At 29.9% G+C, this 16,173-nt stretch overlaps 3 protein-coding genes across 7 annotated transcripts; 2 read left to right on the plus strand and 1 right to left on the minus strand.

Moving 5' to 3' along the window:
* The first annotated feature begins 116 nt into the window (after positions 1 to 116).
* Positions 117 to 6,917, plus strand: LOC145754368 (uncharacterized). 4 transcript variants are annotated; one of them, XM_082570576.1, is made up of 13 exons: positions 117 to 665; positions 1,157 to 1,268; positions 1,382 to 1,621; positions 1,842 to 2,132; positions 2,408 to 2,647; positions 2,861 to 3,102; positions 3,222 to 3,312; positions 3,561 to 3,596; positions 4,034 to 4,069; positions 4,431 to 4,466; positions 5,185 to 5,220; positions 5,582 to 5,617; positions 6,164 to 6,917. In XM_082570576.1, exons 2-13 carry the CDS (start codon positions 1,193 to 1,195, stop codon positions 6,196 to 6,198), a joined length of 1,395 nt encoding a protein of 464 aa, XP_082426702.1. In that variant the 5' UTR covers positions 117 to 665; positions 1,157 to 1,192; the 3' UTR covers positions 6,199 to 6,917. The 4 variants fall into 4 exon arrangements, with proteins under 4 accessions (XP_082426702.1, XP_082426701.1, XP_082426703.1 ...); XM_082570575.1 differs by lacking the exon at positions 117 to 665 and having other exon boundaries at positions 1,010 to 1,268; XM_082570577.1 differs by lacking the exon at positions 117 to 665 and having other exon boundaries at positions 1,010 to 1,268; positions 2,037 to 2,132.
* A 748-nt stretch (positions 6,918 to 7,665) lies between these two features.
* Positions 7,666 to 9,375, plus strand: LOC145763599 (5-hydroxytryptamine receptor 1B-like). 2 transcript variants are annotated; one of them, XM_082575083.1, is made up of 5 exons: positions 7,666 to 7,788; positions 7,868 to 8,055; positions 8,530 to 8,693; positions 8,824 to 8,962; positions 9,221 to 9,375. In XM_082575083.1, exons 1-5 carry the CDS (start codon positions 7,722 to 7,724, stop codon positions 9,227 to 9,229), a joined length of 567 nt encoding a protein of 188 aa, XP_082431209.1. In that variant the 5' UTR covers positions 7,666 to 7,721; the 3' UTR covers positions 9,230 to 9,375. The 2 variants fall into 2 exon arrangements, with proteins under 2 accessions (XP_082431209.1, XP_082431208.1); XM_082575082.1 differs by having other exon boundaries at positions 8,824 to 9,375.
* Positions 9,376 to 9,903: 528 nt separating this feature from the next.
* On the minus strand, positions 9,904 to 14,945 carry LOC145742096 (uncharacterized). The gene is made up of 4 exons (XM_082559854.1): positions 14,757 to 14,945; positions 11,272 to 11,418; positions 10,269 to 10,396; positions 9,904 to 10,114 (listed from the first exon to the last, which is right to left on the minus strand). Exons 1-4 carry the CDS (start codon positions 14,943 to 14,945, stop codon positions 9,904 to 9,906), a joined length of 675 nt encoding a protein of 224 aa, XP_082415980.1.
* Between the last annotated feature and the right edge of the window lie 1,228 nt (positions 14,946 to 16,173).

Genomic DNA, 16,173 nt, shown 5'->3' on the forward strand with positions numbered 1-16,173 from the left:
CGACCCAAACATAGAGTAACAACTGTTACCCAGATCCAGTCTCGAGTTGCCTGTTGCAGTTTGGGATATTATAGATTATAATTGCCTGATAATTATGCTGCCTTATATAGTGCCTTACTCAAGGGCACTACAGCATGAGAGCAGCGGGAATTGAACCCATGACCTCATGTGGTGTAGCAAGTGTTTCTTACCTTACACTATGGTGCCAGTCGAATATAATCTTTTATATTTAAGTGTCAGCTTTTTCATAGCTTACAATGTTTATAATTCTGGGGCTAAATAAGTGGAGCTCTATTAACATTGTTGCCTGGTTTAAAGATGCAAAAAGGAACGAAATTTTAATACCTTACCTTAATCTCGAATTTTGTCCTTTTCTGCTTTTATTTTAGTACTACCTGTTTAAACCGTCGGACAACGAAAAAAAAGCTACCCATAAACATTACCACCTACAGCATATTACAACTTACAAACATTATTATTGGACCCATATTCTACTCCATTCTTAACACAACTATTTCATTCCCTTTGCAAAATGTGTTTAAGAATTATATAAAAATGCGGAGCAAAAATGGGAGAACAAGATTTTGTTCAAGAATTACATAAAATTGCGGAGCAGAAATGGAAGAACAAGATTTTTAATTAGAAGTTTGGCACCAAAAGCGTAGGTAAACTTTAACAACTAAAACTTTAACAACTAAAAAAATAGTAGGTAAACTTTAACAACTAATACTTGATAAAAAAAGAAACAATAATTAGAAATTATTTTTAAATACTATATCTGGTGCTTATTTATGATGTCATAATTGTGTTTATTGTATTTTAACAATTCAGGAAGTTCTGACAGTTTTTTGGACTTCCAAACTTATTGTCATTCTATTTAATTTTTATTTTTAAAAATATTAAAAAAAGGGGATAAATATCCATTCATGTCAAGGAAGTAAACAAATCCTGTGTGCTCTATATATTACTAAGGCTTATTATTTTTGAATCATTTTATTTAAACAACAAACTGATTAGTTACAATATGAACAAGTTAGTTTTAAGTTTGATGATTTTAAGTTTAAATGTTGTAAATGGGCAACAATGTTTAAAGTTAGTAAACGGGCACTTTAAGTTTACTCATGAGAATGTAGAATATGATTTTAGTGTAACTCAGGTTATCTATGCAACAGCAGTGGAAAGATGTGCAAAAATGAACTCAAAGTTGGCAACTCCCAAGACACTGGAAATCCGTAATTTTATTAAACAAACAACATATTTATTTGGAGGTATGGTCAAAAACTTTAAAAATAATTATTTTAAATTTTATATGTTTTAAACTTCATTAAACAACTTTGAAAAACATGATTTAGCAACAAAAATTTTATCTTTTATGTTGTAGGACAATATAGAAATTACTATATCGGTCTTACAAGAACAAACTCCTCTAATGACGATTCCTCTTTTAAGTGGAACGATAACACAACTTTGCTGAGTAACCAATCTAACTGGGCTGATGGTGAACCTGATAATGTGGGAGGGAATGAGAATTGTGTTAGGTTATATGGTGATGATACAAAGTGGTGGGATACTTCATATTATTATAGAAACAGATATATTTGCCAACGAAATTTACCAGCATGTAAGTAACTTATATATTAATTCCGAGTTATTTATTTTATTTAAGTTTTTTAATATTTTTACCCTAAATTCTGTTAAAATTTTGTTGATTTTTTTTTTTGGTCGACATTTTAAGTTTTAAACTTTCAGTAAGATCTTGTATTTAAATAAATATTTAAAATTTAAATCCTACTCTCCTAATCATTTATGAAAGACTTTATTAATATTTTGTTGTTGTACAGCTATGACTACAACCACTATTACTAGTATGGCTATAGACAAAAAAAAAAAAAGTTCTGTAACAACAAAAAACATGAAAACAGAAAGCGAGGGCAGAGATGGGCAACAATGTTTAAATTTAGTAAACAGGCACTTTAAGTTTACTCGTGAGAATGTAGAATATCATTTTAGTTTAACTAATGTTTACTACGAAACAGCAGTGGAAAGATGTGCAAAAATGAACTCAACGTTGGTAACTCTCAAGACACTGGAAATCCGTAATTTTATTAATCAAACATTATATTTATTTGGAGGTATGGTTTAAAACTTTAAAATATTTATTTTTGTTGCTATATGTTCTAAACTTATTTGAAACAAAATGTTTATTTGGAGGTATGATTTAAAACTTTAAAATATTTATTTTTGTTGCTATATGTTCTAAACTTATTTGAAACAAAATGTTTATTTAGAGGTATATATGGTTAAAATTTTTAACCCTTAAATGTTTATTTTATTGTTATATGTTTTTTAAACTAATTTGAAACAATTTTTTAAATCATTAACAAAAATTTTATCTTTTATGTTGTAGGACAATATACAGTTTACTGGATCGGTCTAACAAGAACAAACTCCTCTAATGACGATTCCTCTTTTAAGTGGAACGATAACACAACTTTGCTGAGTAACCAATCTAACTGGGCTGATAGGCAACCTAATAATGTGGGAGGGAATGAGAATTGTGTTTTCTTATGGGGTGTTCATACAAAGTGGGCGGATTATCGATGTAATTATTTAAACAGATATATTTGCCAACGAGATTTACCAGCATGTAAGTAACTTATATATTAATTCCAAGTTATTTATTTAAGTTTTTAATATTTTTAATTTGAAATCTGTGAAATCTTATTTGAAATTTTAACAACTTAAAAGCTTACTGATTATACTAGAAGCAGGTGTTTGTTAATTTAATAAAATATCAAAATATGAAACTTACTCTCTTATTCATTTAAAGATAAGTTGTTAAATTTTTGTTATTGTACAGCTATGACTACAACCACTATTCTCACTACAACTACAGTCAAGAAACAAACAAGGGTTGTAACACCAGAAACCAAAAAAAATGATGCCACGACCCTAAAAACCGGAATGAATGATGCCACGACCCTAACAACCGGAATGAATGATGCCACGACCCTAAAAACCAGAATGAATGATGCCACGACACCAAAAACAGCTTTAAATCTAACAACAGAATCTTCTACACCCCAACAAGAACAATGCAATGTAAAAAACTTTATTTTTTAAAGGTTTTTTTAGATCTTTTACTTTTTTTTATTTATTAGGCAATAATTTTATACAAATTTTAATTATATATAATAGTTACTAAATTTTTTTTTATTTAGGAAATTCCTCTAATATTAGGATGGGCAACTTCAGCACTTTTTCTTCTTGTCATCTTCTTTCTATTTTATAAACTGAAAAACAATGGTTCATGTAAGTTTAAAACATTATTTTAATTGCATGGTAAGGTTTTATAACCTAATTATAAAGCAACTTTTGTTACCCCAACCTATTCTTTTGTTGTTTTTGCAAGTTTTATATATTTTTCATTTTAATCTTCCAGCCTTGCCAGTAAAATCTTTTGTAAATTTAGAGAATTTAGATAGAATTAAATAATTATGTAAGTTAAACTAAATTAATTTTTGTTTTCAGTTGAACTAATATTCAATTTATTTTTGCAGCTCAGGCGGTAGACTTAAATGCTGGTGCTGTTGCAGGTAATAATGTTCTATGTTAATTGTTAAAATTTTACATTTTATTTGATTGGTAGTGTGGTATACTGGTCATGGCATTAAACTACGAGCCAAACGGTTTGGAGTTCAAGCCGCACTAATGCCACACTATTTGTGCCAGGCGTTTACAGATAGCTCACACACTTCACAACAGCACACTCTTTCACAATAAAAATATAAAAATCTATTACCTTAAGTGGATATGGCAATATATTGGAATTAAATTGTTTATAAAATACATCATTAAGCTATTATTTATTGATTTGTTTTTGCGGTGGGTCAAGTAATAGAACTTGCATGTGATGCTGTAGGTTATTTTTTTAATGTTTTTTTCAATATTCTTAAATGGGTTAAATGATTTATAAATGCTTTGTTAAAAATTTTGATTTTTATTTTAAACAAAATTTATTTAAATTTTACAGCTCGACCAGAAGACCAATATGAAAATGTTATTGCAGGTAAGTTTATACTAAAAACTTTAAAATTTTTTTATTTTTAACTGTAGTCAGCATGGTGTAGTGGTAAGAACACTTGCCACACCACACATTAGGTCGTGGGTTCAATTTCCACTGCTCTCATGCTGTAGTGGCCTTGAGTAAGGCGCTGTAAACGGTATAAACGGTTGCTGAGCCAACACTTAATTAGCAGCTTATAATTAGATGGCAATTTAAATCTTTAATATCTCAAACTGGCAAAGTCAGCCTAAGACTGGGTCAGGTAACTGATGTTACTCTGTGTTGAAGCCATGAAGTCGACCTATCCACACCGAGAATAAATAACTAACAAACAACACTTGATAAATTTAGTTTAATTTTTTAGCCCAAGCACAAAATGTTTGTACAGACGCTGTTGCATGTAAGTCCATTTCAATTTTATTATTTAATTAAACTTATTATATATGTATACAGGTCGTCTTAATGTACCTTAAATTCTCACTATTTGAGATTTAGAATAAACCGTAACTAAAGATCGGTAATTTTACTTTGCTTTGGCGGGAATCTGTGCATTTAATGCGGTCGATTTTATTTATTACCCTCTAAATCCATTCTTATTTTTTTGGCGTTTCGTTTTTTTAAATAACTATTTCGTTCAACTTGCGTTTACGAATAATTAAAACTATAACCATACAACATAGTACCCTGTTAATTAAACTTGTTTACCAAATGTTAGGGTAAAGGGTTTTATTGTTATATTAACATAATTAAAATTAAAAAAAACATTGAAATTATATTTTTAAAATGTTTTTTTATGTAATATTTTGTGATATTAACCGCCATCTTACGCATTTTCTTGTGCGAAGAATTGCAAACTTAATTAAGTTTTTATATTTCAAACTAACATTTTGCTGCGTTTATTTTTTTATATAATTGATTTTAAAATTAATGTTGTTTAAAAAAGGCGTGGCAATAAAATATCGTACCAAGATAATCACTGTTTTTTGACGTCGTCGTATGCTGTTTAGCGTATTTTTAATGTTTTTTTTCAAAATTCCTAAACGGGTAAAATGATTTATAAATGTTTTGTTAAACAATTTTTATTTTTATTTTAAACAAAATCTATTTAAATTTTACAGCTCGACCAGAAGACCAATATGAGAATGTTATTGCAGGTAAGTTTATACTAAAAACTTTAAAATTTTTTTATTTTTAACTGTTGTCAGCATGGTGTAGTGGTAAGAACATTTGTCACACCACACATGAGGTCGGTGGTTCAATTTCCACTGCTCTTATGCTGTTGCGCCCTTGAGTAAGGCGCTGTAAACGGTATAAACTCCTGCTGAGCCAACACTCAATTAGCAGCTTATAATTAACTGGCAATTTAAACCTTTAATATCTCAAACTGGCAAAGTCAGCCTAAGACTGGGTCAGGTAACTGATGTTACTCTGTGTTGAAGCCATGAAGTGAACCCATCCACACCGAGAATAAATAACTAACAAAAAACACTTGATAAATTTAGTTTAATTTTTCAGCTCAAGCACAAAATGTTCGTACAGACGCTGTTGCATGTAAGTCTATTTCAATTTTATTATTTAATTAAACTTATTATATATGTATACAGGTCGTCTTGATGTACCTTAAATTCTCACTATTTAAGATTACGAATGTATTGTACTTTAAGACCGGTAATTTTACTTTGCTTTGGCGGGAATCTGTGCATATAATGCGGTCGATTTTATTTATTACCCTCTAAATCCATTCTTATTTTTGTTGGCGTTTCGTTTTTTTAAATAACTATTTCGTTCAACTTGCGTTTACAAATAATCAAAACTATAACCATACAACATAGTACCCTGTTAATTAAACTTGTTTACCAAATGTTAGGGTACAGGGTTTTATTGTTATATTAACATAATTAAAATTAAAAAAAAAACATTAAAAATATATTTTTAAAACGTTTTTTTTTTGTAATATTTTATGATCTTAACCGCCATCTTACGCATTTTTTTTTTGTGCGAAGAATTGCAAACCTAGTTAAGTTTTTATATTTAAAACTAACATTTTGATGCGTTTATTTTTTATATAATTTATTTTAAATTTATTTATTTTTGCAGACAACGCGCGAGCAGTTTACGTGGACTTTAATTAAGAAAAACAAAAAACTTTTTTCGTCGATTTTATTATGGATATACATGCGACAATTTGTGTAATAGTAATTTTGCAAAAGACTTTAGTATTTTTTGCTAATCTTTTTTTAAATATTAGCAAGCTTGCTGGTATTGATTATTATAAATATTGAGGCTTGCATTTCCTTCTATTTTCAATTCATTTTTATTGAAATTTAGAAATTCTATTGCGTATTTTATTTTAATTTTTACTTGTTTCTTTGTTTCAAATATTAGCAAGCTTGCAGTCATTGATTATTATAAATTTGTTAGGCTTCTATTTTTAATTCATTTTTTTTTTTAATTTTGAAATGCCATTGTGTATTTTATTTCGGACTATTTTATGAAAACCCCGGATCGAAACCTATTCATAACTTATATGACTCCGTTCTATTCTTCAAACGCATTCCTTCTAGTAATATTCTATTTTTTTACTGTTATAAATAACAAGGCAGCAGTGGGAATCGAACCTCTGCTACCAAGTCTCGTAAAGACAAACCACCACTGCGTTTTTATTCTTTATTATATAAGCTTTGTTCCTTCTGCTTTAAAATCTTTGCTTTTTTTTTTATGTAAATACTTATTTTTTTGTAAAATGGTTAAATTTCAAGTCTGTCAAGTGTTGTTATTTTTAAGTAAATATAAAGGGCCTATTTAATTTTAAATTACTTTAATTAAATCGTGATTAAACTTTATAAATAGGTGTTTGTTTTTTAATTAGGATTTTTATCAGAATTTTATGTTTAAAAAAACTATAAATTTTTACTCAGATTTTAAAGCAGCTGATATTGACTCTTATTTAAAGATATAATCTACTAGTAGTCGACATGTTTGGTTAAAAACCCGCAAAAATTTGATGGTTAGTTGAACAACAAAAGACATGAAATGATTGATAACAGCATTTTAAATGGATTGTAAGCTATTGTTATTTTAGTAACAAAATCCTGAATTAATATGGTTAAAACTGTCATGTATTCACTAGGTCTGATGTATAACGTACTTTAAAATAAATAGTAGAACTACATTTTATTTAAATGAAGAACGGGTTAGAGTTTTATTTTATGTTGTTTAAAAAAGGCGTGGCAATAACAGATCGTACCAAGATATTGGCGTAAACAGGAGTTGTTGTTTTAACTTTATTATTCCAAAAAACCACACATTAAAAATGTTCGTTTTAATCAATAACGTAAACGCTTTAAGCACAGAACAAAGAAAATTCTATTGATTAACTACGCAAATAATCACTGTTTTTTGACGTTGTCGTATGCTGTTTAGCGTATAGGTTTGCGCTTGAAATCAACAATACCTACCCTGTTTACTCAGGTTAAATGAAAACATCTATGTTTTTCTATGTATAAATACCATGGGTGTAACGTACATTTATTATTCAGTGTATTTAGGCCTTCAAAAAAGCACTTAATGTCTTATTTCGTGGTTTTCAGACCTAATTGTATATTTATGATATTTTTAAACTAGCAGATAAGGTTACTAATTTAGTAAAAGCATAATGGAAATAAATACAAGCACAACGCAAGATTATGGAATATTTTTGAACATAAACAAATCAACTACAGGTACATTGATCTTCTTATAACAAAAATAGTATAAGCTAAATTGAATATACGTAAAACTCTGTAATATTTTAACGTTTAGAATATGTGGTCGTTGCTATGGTTTTAACATTAATTATTATCGGGGCAACCCTGGGAAATGTGCTTGTAATTTGTGCCGTGAAACTGGAAAGAAATCTTCATTCACCTGGCAACTTCTTGATTTGTTCTCTGGCAGTAACCGACTTACTGTTGGCTTGTCTCGTTATGCCGTTGAGTGCATTGTATGAGGTAGGTTATTAAGTTATGGTTAAATAGAATATCCTGGCTTAAGGACATGAGGTCCTGGCTTTACTATGTGGGGTCTTGGTTTAATTTTTACTGATATTATGCTGTTGCGCTCTTAAGTAAGGCGATTTAAACGGTAGAAATCAAATACTTAATCAGCAGCTAATTCATCGGGCAATTATAATTTAAAATACCCCAAACTGCTAAGGTCAATTCAAGACTGGGTCGGGGTAACTAAGGTTACTCTATATTTTGTTGTGAAGTCGACCTTTCTGTGTCAATTAAAAAAAGACAAAGTGAACGAAAAAATTATAAATTGAACAAAGAATTATATATAGTTATGCATAATTAAAAGTAAAAATTAGATTGTTACTTCTAATATGCCGAGATTTAAACTTCAGAATAGAAATAAACTTTAGAATGAATTTCTTTTTTTAAAAACAAAAGTTGTTTAACATTGAGATTTTTTTTACTTAGATAACTGGCACTTGGCTGTTAGGAGAAGCTTTATGTCAAGTGTGGACAGCTACTGATATTTGTTGTTGTACTGCCTCAATTTTACATCTATGTGCAATCGCTCTTGAGCGCCACCGCTCGATCAATAACGCCGTCAAATATTTTACCAAAAAACGAAAAAATGGGTAAAAATTTTATTTGAATATACTAGCTTTTTTGATTTTTTTGACATTTATTAATAATGCATTTAAAATACATTACATATATTTGTTAATAAGTATTTTTCGTTACAACTCTTCTATTTATTTTAAACAGGGTCACATTTAAAATTCTACTGGTTTGGTTATTAGCAATTTGCATTAGTATTCCTCCATTATTAGGCTGGGAGAAATCGACCACCAACAAAACAATCAAATATTCGAACAACACCAAATCTATTCCAATTCAGTGCCATGTAAGATCGTATTCAAAATTAGTTTTTTAAGGTGTAAATGTAATAGAATTTTTTACATATCAAATGTAGTCAATTTTTCACCTTATTGACTGCACTGTTGTTGTCGTAATATGGTCTCTAACTAATATTTGCCAGTAGTGACCAGTAATCAATTTTAAAACCAGTAATTTTTATTTGCGACACTTAAAGTGCTTTCTATTACGACCTGTATTTTATTACACAATTTTCTATGATTTTATTTGTTCAATATTGCCTCAGGTGTTTTAAAACTTTCATGGAATTGGAAATTTTCTACAATAACAACAATGTTTGAAAACTAACATTTAATTACCACTTGTTTTAACCACTATGCAACAACAAAACATTTTATTAATTTGTTTAATAACACTTATAAATATATATAAAACACTCAATTTATAACTAACATTAAATATCAAAAGAAAATATATTTATTTTTTTTAATATACAATTTAACTTTAGTAAAATTTGACCATGAATTAGCTTAATAAAGTTGTTTCTATTAATTATTTCAAAGCTTAAAATTAACCTGTTTTTAAACTGAAGATAATCAGTATCAAAGTAATAAAAAACATACAATATTACCAGTTAGTAAAATTTAAAAAAAAATCAATATAAAAGATGTCAAAATCAAGAAGACTAAGGCAGCGTAGTGTAGTGGTAAAAACACTTGTTACGCCACCATGAGGTCTTAGGTTTATACCCAACTGTCTTAGGTTTATACCCAACTGCTCATGCTGTAGCGTCCTTGAGTAAGGCGCTATAAACGGTATGAACTCTTGCTGAGCCAGCACTTAATCAGCAGCATAATTACCCATAACAATATTAAAATAAACATAATAGCAAAAACCTGACTAAACAATAATAATAATATTTAACACAATAGGACGCTAAAGCTATATTTTGGTAACAACAGCAACATGTCACAAAGTTATGCAGAAAACGTTAACATCAACATGGGGTAGAGGAGTTTTGGCAAATTCTTTCTCTCCAGTGACATCATCAATATATTCGTCATACCTGGTGGATTTAAGAGAAAAACCACCCAGTTTTTTGTTGATAAGTTGTGAATATTTCGAGGTACAAACTGAGACAATATATTTGCAGTTCTTTTCTTGAGCTATATCGAATAGTCTTAAAATAAAATATTTAATAAAGGTATATATACTCGAAGACAAGATAACTTTTAAAGGTACGTGGTATAGTGGTCAGAACACTTTTTACACTACATGGAGTCCTGGGTTCAATTCCCGTTGATCTTATTCTAAAAAACATTAATCAAACTTACAATTTCCATGCGGCACTTGCTATTCCCAAGTTTGAGTATCGTGTTTCTGTTGCTGCGCATTCGACCATAATGTACTTTGAATTTCCAACTACTGTGTTTGGAATGTCTCCTTCCATTTTATCAAGAAACTAAATAAAAATGTTATCCCGCTAGATAGTGTAAGAGGGATTTCTGCAGAAAAATTGATTAATAATTGATAATAGTGTCGGGTAGTGTGGCGAACCGGTCATGGCGTCGGTCTACGAGCCGAAAGGTTTCGGGTTCGAGCCGCACCAACGTTACACTATTCGCCCTTGAGCCCGGCGTTTACGGATAGCTCAAAACACGTCATAACAGCACACCCTTCCCCAATAAAAAAATATAAAACCTATCACCTTAAGGTGATATGGAAAAAAAAAAAAAAAAAAAAAAATAATTGATAATAGTGTCGGGTAGTGTGGCGAACCGGTCATGGCGTCGGACTACGAGCCAAAAGGTTTCGGGTTCGAGCCGCACCAACGTCACACTATTTGCCCTTGAGCCCGGCGTTTACGGATAGCTCAAAACACGTCATAACAGCACACCCTTCCCCAATAAAAGATATAAACCTATCACCTTAAGGTGGAAAAAAAATATTTGATGATAGTAGTCTGTTAGTGTGGTTAAGCGGTTATGGCAGCGTACTATGAGCCGAAAGGTTTTGGGTTCGAACTGCACCATTGCCACACTATTCGCCCTTAGGCTCGGCGTTTACGGCCGCACCAATACTACACCATTCGCTCTTGAGTCCGGCGTTGACAGATAGCTTAAACACGTCCCAACGCACACTTTTTTTTAATACAAATAAAAAAACCTAAAACTTACAAAAACTTTAAGGTAATAGAAAAAAGAATTGCGAATGCATATAAGAAATATTCGTTTATTATTTTTGTTTACAATATTTAAAATTTTTTTTTAAATAATAAATATAAATACGATCACGATATTTATCAAACCTTGTTTAATTTACTAACATGTTTTTTACCCTTGCCAAAATTGTGATCGCTTTATCCTCACTTTTTTCCTTGTTATATTGTTGTTTTAACGTCGACATTGAACACAACAAGATCGCAATAAATTTGTCAGGATTTTTGTCAAATATTCCGATGCTGACATCATGGCTTAAAAAACCCTAAAAAATTATGAAAATAAGTTTTTAAAATAAGCAAAATAAATTAATTATCGTAATATGGTTGCAACATAAATTTGCAACCATATTACTACCTATTGTAACTTATACAAATAACTTTTTTTTTTTGTATATATCTTTATCCTCGATGTGGGAAGGTCGAATGCGCGACTTAAACATAGAGTAACATCAGTTACTCCGACCCAGTATCGAGTTGCCTGTGGCAGTTTGGGATATTATAGATTATAATTGCCCGATTATTATACTGCTGATCAAGTGCTGGCTCAGCAGGAGTTCGTACCGTTTATAGCGCCTTACTGAAAAGCGCTACAGTATGAAAGCAGTGGGGATTGAACCCACGACCTCATGTGTGGTGTAGCAAGTGTTCTTACCACTACACCACGCTGCCGGGCTTATACAACTTATACATTTTTAAAGCCTATAAATAGTTATCTTATAATAATAAAGGCATGAAACTGAAAGTATAACTGGTAAAAAGAATTTATTATTGTTAAATTTCATATATTACTAAATTACCTTTATTAATAATGCTGTACAAGTAATTTTAAAGCATTTTAAAGGTTTCGGGATATATAGTGACGTCATAAATGTAGCGACTTGCTTTCGAAATCGCATGAGCTAGGGAACTCGATTAGGGTTAGCAAACCAGAGTTAGCGATTCCAACAAAGTTAAATCGAGTATACAAAAAAGTTTTAAACGATGGAAAAAATTATATAAACACTATTGGAAATGAATTTTTTTTTTAATTAAATTTAAATAAAGTATTTAATTTTTTTAAAATAAAGTAATATTTTTTTTAAATTGAAGGGTTTCGGGTTCGAGTCGCACTAATGCCATACATTTTACGTCCTAATAAAAACTTCAAAACTTATATTACTTTAAGGTGACACAAAAATAAAAGTGTGCCTACTGCAAAATACTTTTCATCGTTTTTGTAAATATTATCCATCTTATAAGTTGTCTCCAAGGCTTGGTAGGTAGGTTCTTGCTTAAAAAAATAAGTGAAAACTAAATGTGAAACTTGGTCACGGTCACTGCTTGTTAATTTTCGAAATCCAAACTTTTTCCCATTTCTAGCAACTATATATTCTGTCGTCATATTTTCCTAAACTGACTCTACTTTTTAAGTAACAAGATAAACAACATAAGAGAGAACTGTTTTGGGGCATATGTAGATTTATTTCTAATTTCCTGTGCAACAGACCTTTTTCCTAAGTTAATTAATGAAACGTGTTTTAGGAATTATTATTTTAACTAACATGTTTTTCGCTTGAGGTCTGGATTTTATAGAAATTCCAAACACAAAAGCGACTAAAATTGGCATTAAATTTAAATTATAACGTTACAAAAAACTGTTTATACTCAGATAGTAACACTATAATGTAAAAATTAACAATAATCCTTTGACTCTTGCACATACACGCGCCAAAGTTTCTATTAAGAATGTAAAAATTTTGATTAAATAAGTTACTTTGTATTTCAATTTTTTCTGACAGTTATTTTTGCTAAATAGTTTTTAAATATAACAAACAGAAATATTTTTTTTAAAAGTTTTCGAGCGTTAGTTAGAGTTATAAAAGACATACAATAAATAATATAATATTGCAACGGAAAAAATTGACAAAATAAATTTCATGATTTAAAACATGCCATAAATATTAATGAAGACACTAAGATTTAAAATATGTTATGGCATGGTCACCAAACCCACAATGTTGCACAACTATATCGTGAATGAAATTTGTTTTATTATTGATGTAAAATTTGTTAGTAAAACCGTAAAATTATAAAACACCATAATGTTATAATTCAATACACATCAAACGTGTATCAACATGAGGTAGAGGAATATTTGCAAATTCTTTATTCCTAGTGACGTCATCAACGTATTCGTCATACCTGTGTGTCTTTAGTGACCAACCGCCAAGTTTTTCGTTAATAAGTTGTGAATATTTCGACGTACAAACTGATAAAACGAATTTGCAGTCATTTTTCTTCGCCGTTGTAATACATCTTGAAGAAAATATTTGAAATATTATTACCTGTAAAAACTTTAAAGTTTTTTTTATATATCTTTATCCTCGATGTGGGAAGACCGAATGCGCGATCTTAACATAGAGTAACTGACCCAGTCTCGAGTTGCCTTCGCCAGTTTGTATATTATATAGATTAGAATTGCCCGGAAATTATGCTCTTGAATAGGTGTTGGCTCAGCAGAAGTTATACCGTTTATAGCACCTTACATAAGGGCGCTACAGCATAGGTGTAATGAGAATTAAACACACGACCTCATAGGTGTTGTTAACATTTACTTACTCTTTCCAAGCGGCTCCAACTATTCCTATGTTTGCATATGAAGTTTTAATTGATGCACATTCGACTACTAAGTAGTTAGAATTGCCAACTACAGTACTTGAAATATCTTCTTTAAAGGGACCTAAAAACTAAGCAACATCAATTATCAGCAGTTGTTTAAACGTGGTTTGAACTTGTTATTTTGTGAGGTTGGTACTTCACAAATAAACTTATGTTATTGTTTGTTTTATTAAAGTCTTTGCATTTATTTTTCTACTTCTTGTAAATTTATTTTTGATTTGAAAAGGACTTCAACGCATAAAGTAACATATATTACCCCAACTCAGTCTTAAGTTGCACTAGGCTTTAGTTTTAATCCCAGAAGAGGCATTTACCTAATGTATCACCTTACTTAAAGGTGATACAATATGTATAAATAGGATATGGGAATAAACCAATAATATCATGTTATGTGGTAAGTTAGTTAACCAAACTTGAACTTTACCCTTTCAAGGATATCAGATGTTTTGTCTTCGCTATTTTGGGCAAATTTTGTTTGTGAAAGATTTGAAATTGAACATATTAGAAATCCTATCAAGTTTCGTGCATTTTCATCGTAAATACCAATGCTTGCGTTGTGGCTCAGATAGCTCTTTTATGTTAAAAATGAATTAAACTTAAAAATTACTTTAGTTTAAAGTTGACTTAACATACTAAAAATAGAGTAACTTAATTTACACTAACCCAGTCTCGAGTTGCTTTTGGCAGTTTGAGACAGTGATTATAATTGCTCAATAATTAAGCTGCTGATTGATTTCAGTTTTGCAAAAGTGTATTTTATTTATAGCACCTTACTTAGGTGCGCTGCAGCATTAAAACAGTGGGAATCAAACCTAGGCCTCACATTAAAGCCAAGTGTTAAGTACTACTACCTACACCACTTCGCCACTATTTGACAATAAAATGCATAACTTGTTTATATGAAATAAACACTAGGAGTTTTATTAAATTTGCATTCTCTTACTAAATAATAACTTCTGCAGATTTTCTCGGCTTGATTTATTTCATAAGTTGACTTCATTATCTTAAAAGTTGGTTCTTCGTTTTCAAAATATTTTGCCATTAAACGTAAAACTTCATTTCTATCATTGTTTGTTAAATAACGAAAACCGAATTGTTTTCCATTTTTTGAAACTACATAATTTGCCGTCATTTTCAAATAAATTTCTACATATGTTTAGTAAAGTAATTTAAATATTGACATTTATGTTTTGTTGTGTGTTTTTTATACAACACACTCTTATTCTAATTTCCTTTATTTGTCATTCTTGGCTTAATTAATTTAGGCCCATATGCTAAGAGATCACTAACGTTTGTTGTTACATTTTTAACGTAGTAAATTGTTTTAACAACATATATAATTAGGTATATCTGTGTAGTAAATATTTATTAACCATTTCCTATACGTTTACCAGTTGGTTTCTTAATAAGCTATATAAACAAATAATTTTGTTATAAAAAAATTTATGAGAAGGTATTTGTTTTTAAAAATTTTTCTAGCTAATTATGTTTGGTAAAACTTGTTTTTTATATTTTATGATTTAATAAATGTTCTATAAATTTATGTGCTTTAAATTTTTAACACACCTTAGGCCACGTTTAGTCATAACTTTCCCTCTAATACAAAACGCACGTGCGATTTTTTAAAAACAGTTTTTATGTCTTTGGAAAATTACATTTAAGTGAATGTATACTAAATTAATCGAAAATAGAATAAGCATGTCAATTTTACTTAAAGTTATGATTTCATGCAACTTGTGCAGTTGGTAAAAGTTCGAAGAATAACCACGTGGAATTCTGGGTTCATTTTTCCACTGATTCCACGTTACTGCGCTATTGAGTAATGTGCTAAATACGGTCACATATACCTACTAGCAATTTAACGATATCGAAACTAGTAAAAACAAACAACAGCCTGTTTAGTTATTTTAAATAAGGGGTAAACTAATTTTTATAAAAATAAAACATTGCATTTAATACTGGGAGCTCTATTAAAGTCGTCTGCCCGTTTTAAAATGCGAAAAAGACAGAATCTTTATACCTTTTTTTGTATACCCTAAAAATATTTTTTATTTTGTATACCCTAATCTTTCCTTTTATTCACATACCATTTTTTTTGTATATATATAAATTTATCCTCAACGAAGGTCGAATGCCGACCCAAACATAGAGTAACAACTGTTACCCAGATCCAGAGTTGCCTGTTGCAGTTTGGGATATTATAGATTATAATTGCCTGATAATTATGCTGCCTTTTATAGTGCCTTACTCAAGGGCACTACAGCATGAGAGCAGCGGAAATTGAACCCATGACCTCATGTGGTGTAGCAAGTGTTCTTACTACTACACATGGTGCAAGTCGAATATAATCTTTTATATTT

This window comes from Corella eumyota, chromosome 1, assembly GCF_963082875.1.
Source record: "Corella eumyota chromosome 1, kaCorEumy4.1, whole genome shotgun sequence".
Lineage (NCBI taxonomy): Eukaryota > Metazoa > Chordata > Ascidiacea > Phlebobranchia > Corellidae > Corella > Corella eumyota.